Source organism: Ursus maritimus, unplaced genomic scaffold, assembly GCF_017311325.1.
Source record: "Ursus maritimus isolate PB19 unplaced genomic scaffold, ASM1731132v1 scaffold_2, whole genome shotgun sequence".
In the NCBI taxonomy this organism is placed as follows: domain Eukaryota; kingdom Metazoa; phylum Chordata; class Mammalia; order Carnivora; family Ursidae; genus Ursus; species Ursus maritimus.
The window spans coordinates 80,100,956-80,118,803 of record NW_024424452.1 but is presented as its reverse complement, the minus strand read 5'-3'; the positions used below and the strand labels follow the sequence as shown (position 1 = coordinate 80,118,803).

At 34.1% G+C, this 17,848-nt stretch overlaps 1 protein-coding gene across 1 annotated transcript in view; it reads right to left on the bottom strand.

Moving 5' to 3' along the window:
• Positions 1-17,848, bottom strand: part of PAPPA2 (pappalysin 2) — a 141,555-nt gene that overhangs the window by 104,619 nt on the left and 19,088 nt on the right. The window contains exon 8 of the mRNA XM_008696715.2: positions 16,624-16,770. Coding sequence (XP_008694937.1) covers positions 16,624-16,770 — 147 coding nt within the window. The remainder of the gene's footprint in view (positions 1-16,623; positions 16,771-17,848) is intronic.

Here is a 17,848-nt window from a genome sequence, read left to right as displayed (position 1 = left end):
GAAAAGCAAGTGATTCTCAGGACTGAGGAATGGTCTCAAGACACAGGATTGCCAGTGAAATTAGCTCATTGAATCCATTGCAAAATACTGTGAAAAGAGAAATACAGATTGGAGAAATAGATAAATAGATAGACAGACAGACAGATACTGACTGGCATACAGATGTGGAAAACCAGTCCACCACACTCAATGGCTTTTTTATCCAAAGCCTGCACATTAACTACTGGATGGAACTTCCGGCCACTGGTGAGGGATAAGATTGAAAGAATGTTTCCCTAGTGAAGAACTATTTAGGCTTAAGAAATCCCTCTTCACTCTGCCTATGGGGTACAGACACGCTCACTCAATATACTCCCAAACCAAGTATTTCAACTTCCAGGTCATCCTTTGTGGTGGTCACTGGATAGCAGACCCTGAAACTATACCACAAACTTGAAAAGAATCTTTTCTGAGGTTTTAAATGCTTTTGGTTAGTTATTGGTTTGTTATTTTTTTTGGTGCCTTTCCATTTTCACTCATCTATGGCACATGCTGATTTCAGAGAGAAAGGGAAGGCCCTTGAACAGGAGAAAGTGGGCAGACACTACATTCTCTCTGTATAGCACTTTACAGTGTGCCAAGCATGATCAGATGTCTTGCTGGAGTCTCCATAAAGTTCCTTGGGTTTTTATTCCTATATGAGATTTATACTATAATATCTCCAGGATACAAGGGTTATATTATAGGGGTAGAAAGTAGGTTCTGAGGAGCTTAAGTGACTTCCTCTAGCAAAATACTAGAGAGGTAGGAATTTGGGTTTTCCAACTTCAAGTTGTGTACTCTTCTGACTACCCAATGGTTCTTAATTTGGGGTGAGCACAAAGTCACAGATTCCTTAGAAAATGTGTTGACACTCATAACCTCTATTTCCCCAAAAATGAAGTCACATAAACACGTAAGCATAAAAGCTTCATACAATTTCTAGGAGCTAAGTGAACACTTTGAAAGCCATTTGTAATACAATTAGGGGTCAGCAGAAATCAGATTAAGAATGCTTGCATTATTGGGGTCCCTGGGTGGCTCAGTTGGTTGAGTATCCCACTCTTGATTTCAGCTCAGGTCATGATCTCAAGGGTCCTGAGATTGAGCCCCATGTCCAGTTCTGCGCTCAGCAGGGAGTCTGCTTGAGGATTTTCTCTCCCTCTCCCTCTGCCTCCCCCCACGTCAAATTAATTAGTTAATTAATTTTTAAAAAAAGAATGCTTGCACTATTGGTTGAACTATATGCCTTTCCTGTAGGTGAAAAATTATCAAATATTTCATATGGTTCACCTAATAATATTGCTATCTCTGTAGACTTCAGAAATTTGACAAGGCAGAGATTAATTCTCAACGTTTCAGGGGACCTTACCTGACGTCCAAAACTAATGGAGGAAGGGAGGCTCTGAGGCAACTAGCCTCTTGCTATTGAGCTGTCTCAGTAGTCTCCATACTTGAGGATGTAAGTCAAAATGGGGAAGGAGTTTTGAACCTGGTTTTACTTCCTGTCTCCCTTGGTATTAGTAAAAACCCAGCTGATATCCTATGTTATATTCCCTCATAGTATAAGTAAGGCTATGAACATCATGAGTTTATGTGATTCTCTTTTCAGAAGACTGAAATCAAGTAGTCATTTTGTGAAATGAAGAGGGAACCATCATTATGACCCCCACCATCCAGGGGGAGACATTTGAAAATATATGACTCAGCAAGTCAGTGGAAGGACTCAGATCAGACTCATCTTGTTGTCTCAATTCCTTCTAACAGCATTTCCTCATCTGTGATTTTAGACACCAGGGCTAAGTCTGCAGAGGCTCTGTGTTAGAAGAACTTGTAGGACCCAGAATGGGGCTTAGAAAGAGGCAAACCAAATCTGTAGCAGATACTGCAGTGTGGGGGTCCACTGTGAGATCTGGGAGACACTGTGAGACCCTTTCCTTCATGACTGAGCACTCAGCCCACAGCAAAGTCTCCTTCTGGAAACTGCCCTCTGAGGAAGACAGACTCCAAAAGCTCATGCCACTTCTCTGGAGAAACCCATGTCCAGGGGCCTTTTGATAGCAGTGAGCACTGTACAAGGTAGGAGAACTCTAGAGGCCAACCCAGCTCCCTGTGGGGTGATGATGCCTTCACCTGGCTGTCTCACAGCCCTTCTCTCTTAGTACTCCCTTGGTTCTTTCATTCCCTCACAGGTGTTGATCTTAGGGAAAGTCCTCAATAAACTTTCAGCATGCAAATCTTCACCTCAGAATCTGAATCCTGGGGACATTCCACACAAGACAAACTCTGAGAATGAGGAAAGGTATTATGGAATATACGGAGAAGGCTTTCTTGGGAACAAGAATACATAAGTGAGAGGATGAAGGAGCACACTGCAGAGCCAGGCAAGTTTCCCCCACCTCTGGTTGAAAAACATTGCTATCCCAATTATTCATGAAACTTAGGGTCAGCTAAGATGTCATGTCTAGAGCCTGCAAAAGCTTCCACATAAAATAAATAAAAAGTTATATTAGTAGCAATCAGCTAGGAAAGCGGAAAATGAGTGCTTTCCCCTCTAGGGATAAACTGTTGAGCCACTGGGAGATGGAATTCCTCTTTCAATGCACCAGGCTTGTTTTTGGTGGAAATGAAAATCATATATACATAGTCCCTTTTGCTTTTGCAGGATTCCCAGGGAATGTAGGTATTCACATAGGTTAATTTTCTAAACAGAAGATTTTCTTTTGAAAGGCAAGAAATTTTTAGAAATTTAGGTGATGTGTATAGAAATAATTCCAATACCTATTATAAATGCTCCTGCCCTCTTAACCGGGGAATACTGTACTTAACGGAATTTTCACTTGGTAAATTGGAAGCATCACTTTGAACATCAGTTATTTTCCTGAATGCTAAGATAACAATCCTCGAAGGCAGTGCTCTTCAAATTTTAATGTACATACAGACTGCCTGAGGGTCTTGTTAAAATGCCAATTCTGATTTAGTAGAGCTAAGATTCTGCATTCCTACCTGGCTCTCAGGTGATGCTGATGCTTTTGGATGCCAACCACATTTTGAGTAGCAAGGTTCTAAAGGCATCAGTAGATATACTTATCTTTGCCCTTAGTATTTGATAGCCTACTATGACTGCAGTTCTTTTATTATTCATATTTATTATCTCGTTCTTTTTTAAATTCACCATCAAGCTGAAATTATAATACATAACTGAAAGGAATCATCTAGTCCAAACACCTCATTTTAAATCTAAGAAAATTGATGTCCAAGAGGGTTATATGATTTATATAAGGCCATTTGACTGATTAATGGTAAAAATAGGGCTTATAATACTGTTCCTCTGAATATAGGTCTTCTCCCAGTTTCTATATCCCCTACTAATTTGCTGCTCCTTTTCTATAGCAGATTGAAAATTCAGATCATTAATATTATTACAATTCTAGGTAAAGTAAATAGGCTTTAACAAAGGGTCCTGTCAGCTTTCCTAAGAAACAAAGTAAAAAAATCCAAAGTAGTGATGGGACTTGGTGCTTTCTATCTATGAGCTTTTTCTTTCTTGCTAAATTATGAAATCTGTTCAGTTTTCTGGATGGTTGAAGTCATCTCTGAATAGAGGATTAGTATCCAACTGATTAAATAAAAAAAGAATTATAAGTTTTGCCAAATTTAGCAAAAACTACCAAAACCAAACAAGGTACTTATTTAAATATGAATATCAGAGAAACAATAAATATTTTTGTTTAGTATAAGTATGTCTTGAATATAGCACAGGACTTACTTATATTAAAAAATTCTTCACTGTTTATTTGAAGTACTTTTTTTCTGCAACTTAAAGTTGGCGAGATATGAGAATGCACAATTTTTTAAAAATGAAGAGATAAAAGAAGAGCAGAGAAATAAAAAAAAAGGAATGGAAGAAAGGATTTTGTAGGTGTTCGTAGATAAAGAAAAGTAGAGAAGATGTGGTAAAAGTGGTAGATACTTTAGGAAGCTAATGGAGAGTACATTTCTAATACAGACTGGACCTTAATTTCTGAATGAATAAAGACTCTTTCTTTAAGTGCTTCTAATAAAATGTAGGGCCAAGAGAAGAAGAAAAAACCTCTAAGAATGACGGAGCTGGCACAATAAAAGTTGTTATCCTCTGAAAACTCAGTGGTAGAAACAAACAAACAAAATACTACTAAAAGTTTCTGATTTTAAAAAGAAATTATGAGTTATTACAAAATACTTAGGGCAGACTGACAATGAAAGCCCTATGTGTCAACAATTACTGACTACAATCAAAGCAGTACCTAGAGGGAAAAATTAAGGAACAGTGAAAACAAATTACCCAAGTGTTTGACACAAGAAGCTAAAAGGGAACATCAGTGTGAATCCAGAGAAACAAGAAGAGAGAAAATAATAAAGATAAAGATAGAAATCAGTGAATTGGAGAACCACGACTAGAATGAAGAGAAAAATGAACAAATAAAAATTGTTCTTTGAAGAAACCTAGGCATGAATAATCAAGAAAAACAGGAGAAATCAGAAGGCTTAAAAACACACAATATAAAGGGAGTGGTAACTATAGCTGAAACAGAGATGAGACAAAGTAAAAATACATTATGAAAAACTATCAGCACTAAATTTGAATATGTGGAAGAAATTAGTAAATTTATGGAAATATCAAATAATCCAAAATTGGAAAGGAGAAATTAAACATATTAATAAAAATCAAAGAAAGTTAAATGACAAACATAAATCTTTCCTCAAGCAAACCCCAAACCCAGTTGGTTTTACAGGTGGGTTCTACTAAATTTTGAAGGAACGGATAATCCTTATTTTATACAGGTGGTTTCAGAAAATGTAAGAGGGAAAACTGCCCAATCAACTTTATGAGGCTTGTGTAATCTGAATATTCAAAAAAGGAATATATAAACTAATTCCATAAATAAATACAAATGCAAAGATCCAAAGCAAAAGATTAACCAATAAAATCCAAGAGCATATTTAAAATTTAGTATCTAATAAGCAAGTAGGTTCACGCCACAAAAGCAAAAATGACTTGATATCTTAAAAAAAAAAGTCTATCAGTATGATTTCAACATAATGACGGATCAAAGGAGGAAAATCATACCAATTGACACAAATCAAGTGTTTGATTAAGTTCAGCTCACATATACCAGTATGTTTTTCAAGAGGCAGAAGAAATGATCCAAGGCTTATTCTAAAATTTATATGGAAAAATAAGTGTTCAGGAATAATGAATAGCTAATTTGATTTTAAAAACTCAAAAAAAAAGTGGAAGAAGGTGGGGACATGCCCTACCAGATATATCTAGGTAGTAAAAGTCATAGTACTAAACACAGTGTATTGCTGGTGCAGGGAACATGAAAATAGGTCAATGAAATAGAGCAGAGTGTTAAAAAAAAAAAACAGATTCAAGTCTATTCCAGAAATTAGTATATAATCAACATGGCACTGTGAATCATCAGAGCAAAGACAGAATGTTTTAATGGTTGAGATTAGAAATTGACTTATCATATTTAAGGGGAAAAAAGTGGAAACCTATCTTATTCTATATACAAAAACAAATTTCAATTATGTTAAACACTAAACTTCAAAAGGCAAAACTACAAAACTAATATAAGAAAACAAAAAATATTTTTGTAATCTAAGAAAAAACTAATAAATTTGTCCACGTTGCAATTAAATAAAAGAGGAATACTAACTGCCTGATAATTATTTTTGTAAAGGAGATGCTCTACCTCACTAACAATCAAAGAAAAAAATGCACAATATAACAAGATATCACTTTGTTCCCATCAGATTTATTAATTTTAGGTAATTGGATAATATTATGTTTATGCAAGGATATGTGGAAATGGGTGCACCACTCTCATTTGTCTTGAGAGTATTAAGTCTAATTTCAAGTCCATATCTATATGTATGTCTCTATCGTTTGGTGTATTTCAGGGCCATCTTGTTCCATTAATTTGTCTATTCATTGATATTTTAACCGTTACAATTTCATGATGTATCTTGGTATTTGACAGAGTCAGGCCTCCTTCATCACTAAACTTTGGCAGAATTTCCATTAAAAACATTAAAATCAACTTTGTAATTCTTTAAATGTTTTTTGTTAGAATTTTTGTTGGGATTATGTGAAGTTCAGGATTTAGAGGGAATCGACCCCCATATGATACTGAGTCCTCCTATATAGGACCAGTTTGTGCCTCTGCATTTATTCAAGCCTTCACTGTGTCTTCATATAGATCTTTCATTTTTCTTTTTTAACATTTATTCCTAGATATTTTACTACCTTGACTGGCATTATAAATGAACTTTTTTCTTTAATCATATTTCTCATTGATTGTTGTTTAAAATTAGAGAGCATATTTGCTTTCATCTTAATTTTGTACTAAACCATGATACCAAATGAAATAATTTTCAGGTTGTTTCCTCTTTTCAGATATCAACTCAATTTATGAGAAAATAATTTGAGTTTTACTTCTCTCACATTTTAAATTTCATAAAGTATAGAAATCAAAGTCTAGCACTGGCTGCTTTTTCCAGATAAAGTAAAATAACAGTGGTGATATAGGAATTTCTTTCTACTTTACTGATTTCTGCTCTTTTCTGTTATTTCCTTTATACTTTTACTGTGACTTTAATTTGATCTTTTCCTAATTAAGGTAGAAACTGTGATTATTGATTTTATACTGCTTATTTTCCAAATATAGGTATTTAAAACTATAAATTTCCCGGGGAGTACTATTTTAATCATATCCCATAAATTTTGAAATGTTGTTTCATTATCATTCAACTCAAAATGTTTTCTAATTTCCCCCATAAAACCTTCCTTGACCTATGGGTCATTTAGAAATGTACTGCTTGATTACCAAGAAACTGGAGATTTCCTAGACATACTGTTATTCATTTCTTATTTAGTACTGTTAAGGTCAGAGAATGTGCTCTGTATGATTGCAATCATTACAAATTTATTAAGACTTGTTTTATGGTCTAGTATATACCCTATCTTGGTGAAAGTACCATATGCATTCTGCATATGTAGTATTTCTACAAATGTCAAAGTAGGCCAAGATACTTGAGAATGATCTTCAAATCTTATATACTTGTCCTGATTTTTTTGTCTACTTGCTATCTCAATGACTTAGAGAGGATAAAAATCTCCAATTATGATTATGGATTTGGCTATTCGTCTATTAGTTCTATCAATTTTTAATTCATTTCTTTTGAGGCTCTATTCTTAGGTGCTCCAATTTTATGACAATTAAGATTGTTCGGCAGTTTTGATAAATTGACCTATTTATCATTATGAAACATCCCATCTTTATCCCTGCTAATATTCTATTTTATCAGATACTAGCACAGCACAGCAATTTCTTATGCTTAGAGTTTATATGGCATATAATTTCTCTCTTTTACTTTGATTCTGTATGTCTTTGTATTTAAAGTGTGTTTTCATAAACAGTATATAATTGATACTTTCCATCTTATGTAGACGGACAATCTCTGCCTTTTACATGGCATTTTTAGATAATTTGCATTTAATGTAATTAATAATACAGTTGGTTTTAAGTCTATCACCTTGGTAATTGTTTCTTAGCTCCTTTTTTCCTGCCTTCTTTTGAGTGAGTCAAATTATTTTATTATCCTATTAATCTTCTCTTTTCACTTTCTACCTATAGCTATTTGTGTATATGTGTATTTTTTAAAGATTATTCTGGAGATTATACGTATGTCTAACTTATTACAATCTACATTCAAATAATATTACTATCTCATAGGGTAAGGATCTTACAGCAGTATTACTCCACGTACCACTTGTGCCTTATGATAATATGTATTATTTCTTCACAGGAGAAATCAGTCAAGCTGTCATTGAGGTTGCTCAACTCCCCTTTTCACCCACTCATGCTTCCTTCCCTAGATGTTGATACCCAGCCCACTCCTTAATGAACATCCTACATACTAAGCTTCACCTTAATTTTAGTATATGTGCTGCCAAAGCGAGCACCTAAGTTCCATTTCAGAATCTACTTCCTAGAGGATCCAACCTGCAACAACCAAAGAAAATGGCCAAATCTCCCCATCTTTGAAAAATTCCTTTTGATGTGGTTTCCACTCAAACTACAGTTCATCTTTTATAAAGTTTTGCAGGAAGAGGAAGTTTGCAGCCTCTGTTCACCTCCCCTTTCAATCTAGCCCAGCCCACACCTTATTAATTAATAAGCTACCTGGAACAGAGCAAATCTCAATACATGTGTTTCTCCACACCCCCCACTCCAAGAATCTGGTATCACAGATTCTTATCTTTGAAATCCAATCAATTAAATATGCAATGCATTTTCTGTTGAAGATTCATATGTAGTGTTTGGCTAGTTGAACCCACACAAAGAAAAGAAGGAAATTAAGGTTTACAGGCTTTAGGTTTTATGTAGCAAAGGTTTCTAGGAGTGGTCCATAATTTATAACTGATGTTTTCAATATGGCATTTAAAATACTATAAGCATGTGGAGGTTTCTATTAGGATTTCTATCCAGTCCAGCCTGAGTGAGACCATTCCAAATTTGGGGCATTTTAGAACATCCATGAAAATAAACATGAGCATATGATTTTGCATATGGGCTCCCTGCGAAACCAAACAACAGATACTTATTGGATGTCTGCTTCTCAAATTGCTTCATTTGTTGTCTATATTGCTGAGATTCAAAGCACTTTCTAGGAGGAATCATGCCTTCTCTTTCTTTCTCTATCCTTCAATGGCACCTAGAATTACAATCTGCACTTAATAAATCCTATGAACTAGATCCATAGGTACATCATCTTTGAAGAATTTAGAAGAAATCCAACAAAAGAAGACAAGAAGACTTTCCTCCCAATTCCACATATGTTTAAATTTGCTTTCTTGCTCATGTCATATTCTCATGTTTATCCCCAGTGTTCAATTCTGGGTTTGGCCCATCACAGGTACATAATGAATACTGACTGAACAAGGCAACACAGTATAAAAGAATAAACATGGGGTCAGAGTCAAGTAGCATGAGTTTGACCTTCAGGTTTACCATTTTATTCTTGAGTGACGTAGAAAAAGCACTTTGAGACTGGTTCTTATTTTTCTCATCTATAAAACAGGAAGACACATACTTTAGCCAAACTCATAGGCTATTGTAGGGATGAAATTAAAAAGTACATGAGAATGTACTTTGTAAACTATAGGATTTTAAAATGTGCTTATTATGGAGCACCTGGGTGGCTCAGTTGGTTAAGCATCCAGCTCTTGGTTTCGGCTCAGGTCATCATCTCAGGTTCCTAGGATCAAGCCCCATGTTGGGCTCCTCAGCAGGGAGTCTGCTTGAGGATTTTTCTCCCTCTCTCTCTCTACCCCTCTCCATCCTGAAATAAATAAATAAATCTTTAAAAAATAAAACAAAATAAAATGTGCTTATTACTGTAAATAATAAAAACCTTTTATGACATGTAAGAGAAAGTTTGTATATTCTGGTCAACTGGATCGAGATTAGATAAAACCAAGGAAAACTAAGAGAGACAAGTTAACTCAGTAAAAGACTGAGGACTAAAGTGAGAAATTTGTTGGTTAAGTAGCATTTTAGTAAATGAAGGATTTTGGAAAGATATTTTCAAGGCTAATGTTTTTCAGTATAGTTGTTTCCCACTTGTGCAATAAACTTGTCTCTGATCCACTTTATACAAATTGTGTGTGTATCAAACCAAGATTAAACTAAAAGAAATAATAAAGAGTCAAAAATCTTACAGTCTTCAGAAAACTTGGGGAAACTGCAATGAGCTTATTTTTAGAATTCACTCCCTAATTAATTGGTATTATGTGGATTTGTGAAAACTAAATTTTATTAATAGGTTTGATATATTAACTTAACTTCCAATTATATTAGGGATTTTTTTCTTATACAAGGACTATTACCACTAGATCACTTATAGTAAGAATAGGGCACATACCTAAAATATAATGGTAGCTAACTGACATACATTAAAAAAATTCCAGTTGGAGACTTCTGCTTACAGCTGTGAGGAAGTAGCTTATAATAGAACAAACACTCCTGAAAAGAATAATTATAAAATATGAATAAAGTAAAAAGAATAATGTTTGGAGACATGTGAAAGCAACCACAGCAGTCAGGACTGAAAAGACTTGAAAAGGAAGGAACCACATTGAAGGGAACCTCATATTCTGTACCACTTATGCTAATAAGGCATTTTTCAAATTCTAAGCTCTGTAGAATAAAAGTATAAGAAACAAGGCAGAAATTGGTGGGTGAGAGTCTAAAAAGCTAAGCAGTTTTTGGCAGACATATACTGCTAAGGAAATAGAAATTGTACTTCAGAGAATATCAAGATGGAGGGCCTAATCCAAGCTTTTAGTTGAGACCCCTGAAAGGCTAGGGCTCAGGAAATAAAGAGAAAAATGAAATATATCAGGACTCACTAATACAGAAGCATAAGCTTGAGTCATCTTAATTACTGATTGGATTAAGGTGTCCTTTCCCAAATCTTATTACATGTTTTAAAAAAAGTAAATGATCTTGAAAGGAAGATAGCATTAGCAATAATCTCCACAATCTCTATAATAATATTTATTTAAAACATTATACAGTATGAAAGTAGATGAGACTAAATGAATGAAAATAAAGAGAAGAAATTGTCAACATCAACAGATCTCAGATTACCAAGATACTGATATCATCAGACACAGACTTTTACAATTATAGTGATTAATGTATTTTTTAAACAAACAATAGGATAGAAAATTTCAAAGTGAGAATCTACAGAAAAAGTTAAATAGTAATTCTAGAATTAAAAATACAATAACTGAAATTAATAATTTAATAAACAGTTTAATAGCTATTGGAGTAAAAGTTATGATTAGTGAAACAGAAGATATGTCAGCATAAAATAGCCAGACTTCAGCAAGAAAAAAAGGAAAAGAAAAGTAGAAGAAAAAGAAAAAGGAGAAAAGATACACAGCAAAAAGGTCTAAGGTATGTATATCTGGTATCAAGAAAAAGAAGAAAGTGTAAATGGGAAAATAAAGACAGTAAGTCACAGATTCAAAAAGCCTGACAAAGCCTCAGCCAGATATATAAAAAGAAAGAACAGGCCTTGGAACATCACAGTAAAAGTGCTGGAGACAAAACACAAAGAGAATATACTAAAAGCACCAAAGAATAAAAGACATTGCCTTCAAAGTAATATACATCTGATATACAGATGTACAGCTAACTCTCCAAAGAAAGTATGAAAGTGAAAAGGCACTCGAATAACATCTTTAGGCTGATGAAAGAAAACAACTGGCCACTGAGAATGCTATCCCAAGCAGAGATACCTTTTGAAAATGAACGTCAAAAAAAGATGTTTTCAGGAACACAAAAACTGAAAGAATTCATTGCCATCACACTGACATAAAAAGAAATAATACATGGGATTTCTTCAAGCTAAATAAAAATGAGGGAAGCACAGAAATGTAGAAAGGCCTGAAGAGCACTGGACAGGGTACATATTAGCTATTTTTAAATCATATTAACTTTAAAAAGCCAGGAAGCAGTAAATGGAGGTATTCTAAGGTAGTCACTGTTAATGAAATTATGAGAACTCTAATTCATAGTAGACTCTAAACAGTTAAAGATACATGCTGCAATCTCTAGAATAACCACTTAGAGAAAAAAATAAAAGTATAACTCACAAAGTAATGGAGGGGAAAATCAAATAAAAATTCCTGTTTAATCTAAAAAATAAATAAAAAAGAATAAAGGACATATCGATCAAATGAATAACAAATAGTATGTTAGTAACTTTAAAACTAAACATCTTTAATTACATGCATTCAATGTAATTAGACTGAATACTCCAATTCAAAAATTTAGCCTGAAAAAATAATGGTATATTGATGTCAAACAAATCATGTTAAATATAATTATACAGAAAGATAAAAAAGTAATAGGATGTTAAAAGACACAATATTCAAGTAAAAACAAAAGGCATGACTATACTAATATCATGCAAAGTTTACAGTAAAGCAGGAATATTCTTAGAGGTAAAAAGAGGCATGAGGCATAATGTTAAAACAGATAATCAACCAGGAAGATATAGAAATTTCAAAATTATATACCGACAGTCCTCACTTTGTATATCACAAGTTCCCATATGCACAAGTACCAATTATCACAATTTAATTATATAATACCAGAGTCCCAATGATATGACTTAAATTTCAGTTAGCACAATATATTAATTATAAGTACAGGAAGTACAAACTTCTCTAATGGTCCTTCAATCCACAAATCACTCTGATCAGTAACCAATCACTTCTTTCAAAGTCCATCACTGATTGGTCGCTGTGTATCTGTTATTCAGTTCATGCAGAGACAGAAAAGTGTGTAGCTGTGTTGCCTCCTTGTTTCTCAGTGATAGACCTATATGACATTTTATAAAAATGGGTAATTGAAAGGGGCAATTGGCCAATAAGGATGAAAGTGTAGAAAAGAAACAAAAAGCGATAATGCTGGAGGAGACATGTGAATTAAAGGTAAATAGAGTCATAGAAGAAAAAGCTGATGGGTGGGAATGTCAATTCTGCTGCCAATTTGAGGGACTCTAGATATGCAGCCAGAGGGACTTAGTGAAAGTGAAATTATCAACATAAATGAGAAAAGTGGTTGTGACAAATAGGATGAAGATGTCCTGGAGGAAGTGATGCCAAGAAAAAAATCATATTAAAAGAACTCTCAAAGATATTTCATAACATTGAAATTGCAAAGGATAAATTGTTGGAAGCTGATCCAAACTAAGAAAGCAATATGACAATTCACAAAGGCATAAAAAAAACTGCTAGCTTTGTAATGTAAGTCATATGATGAAAAAGAAAAAAGCCAAGTGCTCTTCAAACTACCTTTGATAACATTTTTACAATGAAAGGGAACACTTTAATTCTTTATGTTTTTAATGTTTTATATTATAATGAACTAAATAAATATCAAATTTTACTATTTAAAAATTTTTCCTTCACACGAGTTTAACATTGTGGCAAAAACTCTGAGTTCATGCAACAAATTATAATTTTTCCTCATTGATTATTAAGTTTGCTTTGCATAATTTCAGCTTGCATGATCATTTTGTGGTTCCATACAAAGTGAGAATTGTGTGTATATTTAATAACATAGCCTCAAAATGTATAAATCAAAAACTGATAAAAAAAAATAAAGGAGAAACAAACCCAAGATTCCAGTGGGAGCTTCTAAAAGTATCACTCATTAACTGATAGTAACAGTGCACAGAATATCAAGAAAGTATATGTATATACATATATATATATGATACAGAAACTTTCAACACGATAATGGGTGAATTTGATTTATCTTAAATACATAGAATGCTCTATCCAATAATTTCAGAGTACATATCCCTTTCAAAGTACATGTAATATTTACCAGTCTTGACCATATGCTGGTCCATAATTCAAGGCTTAACAAATTACAAAGCCATATGGGATATACTCTTAGGCCATAAAAGACTGTAGCTAAGAATCAAAAACAAAAAGGTAACCAGAAAATCCACAAATGTTTAGAAGTTAAAGAGCACACTTTTATATAATGCAGTGGTAAAAAAGAAGAAAGAAAGAAAGAAAGAAAGAAAGAAAGAAAGAAAGAAAGAAAGAAAGAAAGAAAGAAAGAAAAAGAAATCAAATGAAAATCAGAAAAACATGTCTGAACGAAGTGATTACAGAAATAAGATATGCGAAACTTTTAGGATGTCACCAAAGCCACACTAGAAGGAAATATATGGCCTTAATGCATATATTAAAAAAGAAAAGAAGCCAAAAATAGTTATCTAAGCATCATCTCAAGTTACTAGAAAAAGAAAAGCAAATTAAATACAAACATAAAATAAAGGAAATAATGAAAATAAGTACACACAAGTATGTTCTTTTTTTCATTATTTCCTTCCTTTTAGGTTTATATATAAACATTCCTTTTATCCATATAGATAGATATAGATACATAGATATGCACATACATAGACTATATATATTTTCTTTGGCTGGTTCTATAAAAGTCTTCAACAAGACTGACCAAAAAATAAATAAATAAAACAGAGAAGCAAAATCCAACAATATCATGAGTGAAAAAAATTTCTAGAGGTGGAAACATTACAAAGAAAATAAGAGAACATTATAGAAAACTTAATGCCAATACACTGAAAATTTTGGGGAAAAATGCATAAATTACTTGAAAAACCCAACCTACCAAAACTGACCTAAGAAGAAATAGAAAACCCAAATTTTTCTACATTTGTTTTAAAATTTTAACTCATAATTTAAAATTTTTCTCAAAGAAAACACAGGATCAGATAGCTTCACTGATGAATACCTCCAAAATTAACACCAACCTGACACAACAGATTCCATAGATCTAGCAAGGAAAGAAACATATTTTAGAAGTCAAACCTAGCCTTCGTCATAAAACCTGATAAAACACTAAAATAAATTTTAAAAATAGGAGCCAACCTCTAATGAACAAAGATGTAAAAAAAACTTAAAATATTAACAAACAGAATCCAAAACTATTGACAAAGGATTACACATCACCTCCAAGTTGTTTTTTTTTTTCCAGGTATGTAAGCTTCGTTTAACATTTAGAAGTTTGTATCAAAGTAAGACTTTGACAGAAGACAACATAATATGATCGACTCACTAGATGTAGAAAAGGCATTTGATAAAACTCAACTCCCTTCTCTCAGAAAACAATAAAATGTTAAGAGAAATTAAGGAAGACTTAAGGAAGGAGTTGAAGGAATATATTAGAAGACTCAATATTTTAAAGAAAAACTCTCCCCAGATTGACTTAATGATTTAATGAAATCCCAATCAAAATTACATCAGGTTTTTTCCCCCCATATGTGGAAATAGAAGCTGATACCAAAATTTACACAAAAATTCAAAGGACCAAGAACAGCTAATGCAATCTGGAATAAAAGGAACAAAGTTTTAGGACTTATATTATCCAATTTTAAGATTGTACCATAATTAATAGTATAATATTGAAGCAAAAATATACAGACCAGTAAAACAAAATATAGAATCAATGAAGGGACCAAAAACATGTTGCTAGTTGACTTATGACAAAGGTGCACAGTGTAACACAGTGGGGAAAAGAAAATTTTAGTTTGAGTAAGAGTGGTTCTAGATGTATTGCATATCCATAGGGGAAAAATTCTTGATCTCTACCTCACACTTTATATAAAAATTCCAGATGGTTTGCAGACTACATATGGAAGGTGAAATAATAACATGTCTAAAAGATAATATAGGAAAGTTTATCTTTGTGACAGGCAAAGATTTCTTAATACCATACATGAAAAGCACTTAACCATAAAGGGAAAGAAGAATAAACTGGACTTTTGTAAAATTTAGAAATTCTATTCATCTAAAGATACCACAAAAAGTAAGAAAAAGTAAGTCACAGTACTGGAACATACTGGAACATAAATAACATATAACCAAAAAAGAATTACATGTGGAATCTTGTAAAGAAATCACATAAATGAAGAAAATGACGGATAACCCAATACAAAATTGGGCAAAAGATTTGAATATGCCCTCCAGGAAAAAAAGAAAAAGGATATACAAATGGCCAATATACATTTAAAAGACTCTAAAACTCATTAGTTGACATGTAAATGCGACTGATGCCTTGGAGAGGACACCTTTATATGCCCACCAGAATGGCTAAAATTAAGACTTGAAATACCAAGTACTGGTAAAAATGTGAAGCATTTGCAATACTCATAAGCCTCTGGTGGGAGTCTAAATTAATATAACCATTGCAGAAGCTTATTTGGAATTTTCTAGTAAAGCTTGTCATCTGCCTACCAATGATCTAGCAGTTCCAAATATACCCAACTATTTATATACATTCACCAAGAGAAATGTACAGAAACATTTATAGTAGAACTATGTGTAATACCATAGAGAAAAACCGTCAATAACCCAAATGTCCATCAATATGGATAAATACATTGTGGGATATGCACACACTGGAATGCTACACAGCCATGGACATCAATTCTACTGTTACACGCAGCAGCATTCTCACAAACAGAATGCTGAGTAACAAAGAATGACACACAAGAGGACACACTCAAGTATTTCACATAAAGTTCAAAAACAGGCAACCTCTGTGATGGCACTAAAAACAGTAGATGCCTCTGTGGTATCATAACTGAGAAGGGCAAGGAGAGCGCTTTACGGGGTGATCATTGCTCTGTTTCTCGATCTGTGTGATAGGTAGAGAGGATGTTCACTCTGTGAAAATGTATGGATCTGTGCACTTCTGATATTTGCACTTTTCTGTGTATATGCTACACTTTGATAAATGGATTTACTTACAAAGAAAGAAGCCCAAAATTCAAAAAGAGGTGAAAATAAATCAAAATTTCAGAAACATTCAAAAAAACAAAAGGAAATTTCCTGACAAGCCATTCCAACGTATCATTTTACACACACACACACACACACTCTCTCTCTCTCTCTCTCTCTATCCATAGCCTTCACAAAGAACCATTTGGGTCACTTACTTTTAGCCAAACCTCATCCTCTCTCTCCAGGCTACCTTCTGTCTGCTCACTTCTTCTATCCCGAGGTCTATTACCATTGGTGACACAGGGAAACCAGCCAGTAAGGGGATGGTGCTCTGGTGAATCTGGATGATATGATGTACAAATCTGAAATGCAATTTCAACCAAAAATTAAATGTGGAGGGTAAGAGAAAAGTAAAGACAATGAACCTCTGTAGCTCAAAACCAAAATTTTCCTCTCTTTCTGGGTACTTAGTGATTACTGGCAGAAAACTTTCCTCAGTGTAGAAGAATGCTCTCTGCTAGCCTCAGGATGTAACTTACCTGGGTAGAAAAACAGACATGATAACTCTCAGCCCACCGTCAACCCAGAGATCTTGCCCAAGGAACAGTCCTGGCACATTTTAGGGCAACTGCTCCGAGAATTAGCCACAGAAGCCTGTCCAGGATGATTGTTACATCCTTACCAGGCAGGATCCACCAGTCCCGGGAGTGAGGCTACTGAGTCAGGAAGCCATTGAGCATTGCTGGGTCTAGAAGCCAGGGAACAGAAACTCCAGAAAATTTCTCCCACTTTACTTAAGGAAGACAGACAAGCTAGACTACAAGCCACTTCAGGGAGCTGTTACTAACTCAGAATCTTCCAACTCCCCTGGCTTCCTGTCCTTGGGCACCAAGAACTCTTGAAAAGGATGCCAGACTTCACTGAAGAAGTGTGGTAGAAACGGCTACTTGCCTCTCCCATATCCATTTCCCCTTACAGAATTTCTTACTAACAAACTCCAATTTTGTTCAAGATGGCAGTGAATCCAGTTATAAATGCTCATCTCCTCAGACCGCTTACAACTGAGGGTGATGAAGTGATCTGGATATGACCAATAAGATGTTGATGGAAGTCTGTAGTGTTAAACTTCCAGAAAAGCTGCCATGATTTTCCCAATAAAAAGGGAGAGACTGAGTTAGCCTATACCTATTTCCCTGAGAACTTCCCCATCTTCCTGCCTGGAATGCTGACTTCATGCCTGGAAGAATCATCTTATGAGGAGGAGGAACGAAGCTGCAAGCCAAAGATGAAAGAGCTAGAATCTAGAAGATGCTTAGGTCCTTGAGGAATTTCTTGACCTAGAGCACCAGCCCTGGCTGGTTCCTCAATTTCCTGGGGGTGTCTGCTTAAGTATAAAATCCAGTGATTTCATCCTGGCCTAAAATACCTAGAGAGCTTAAT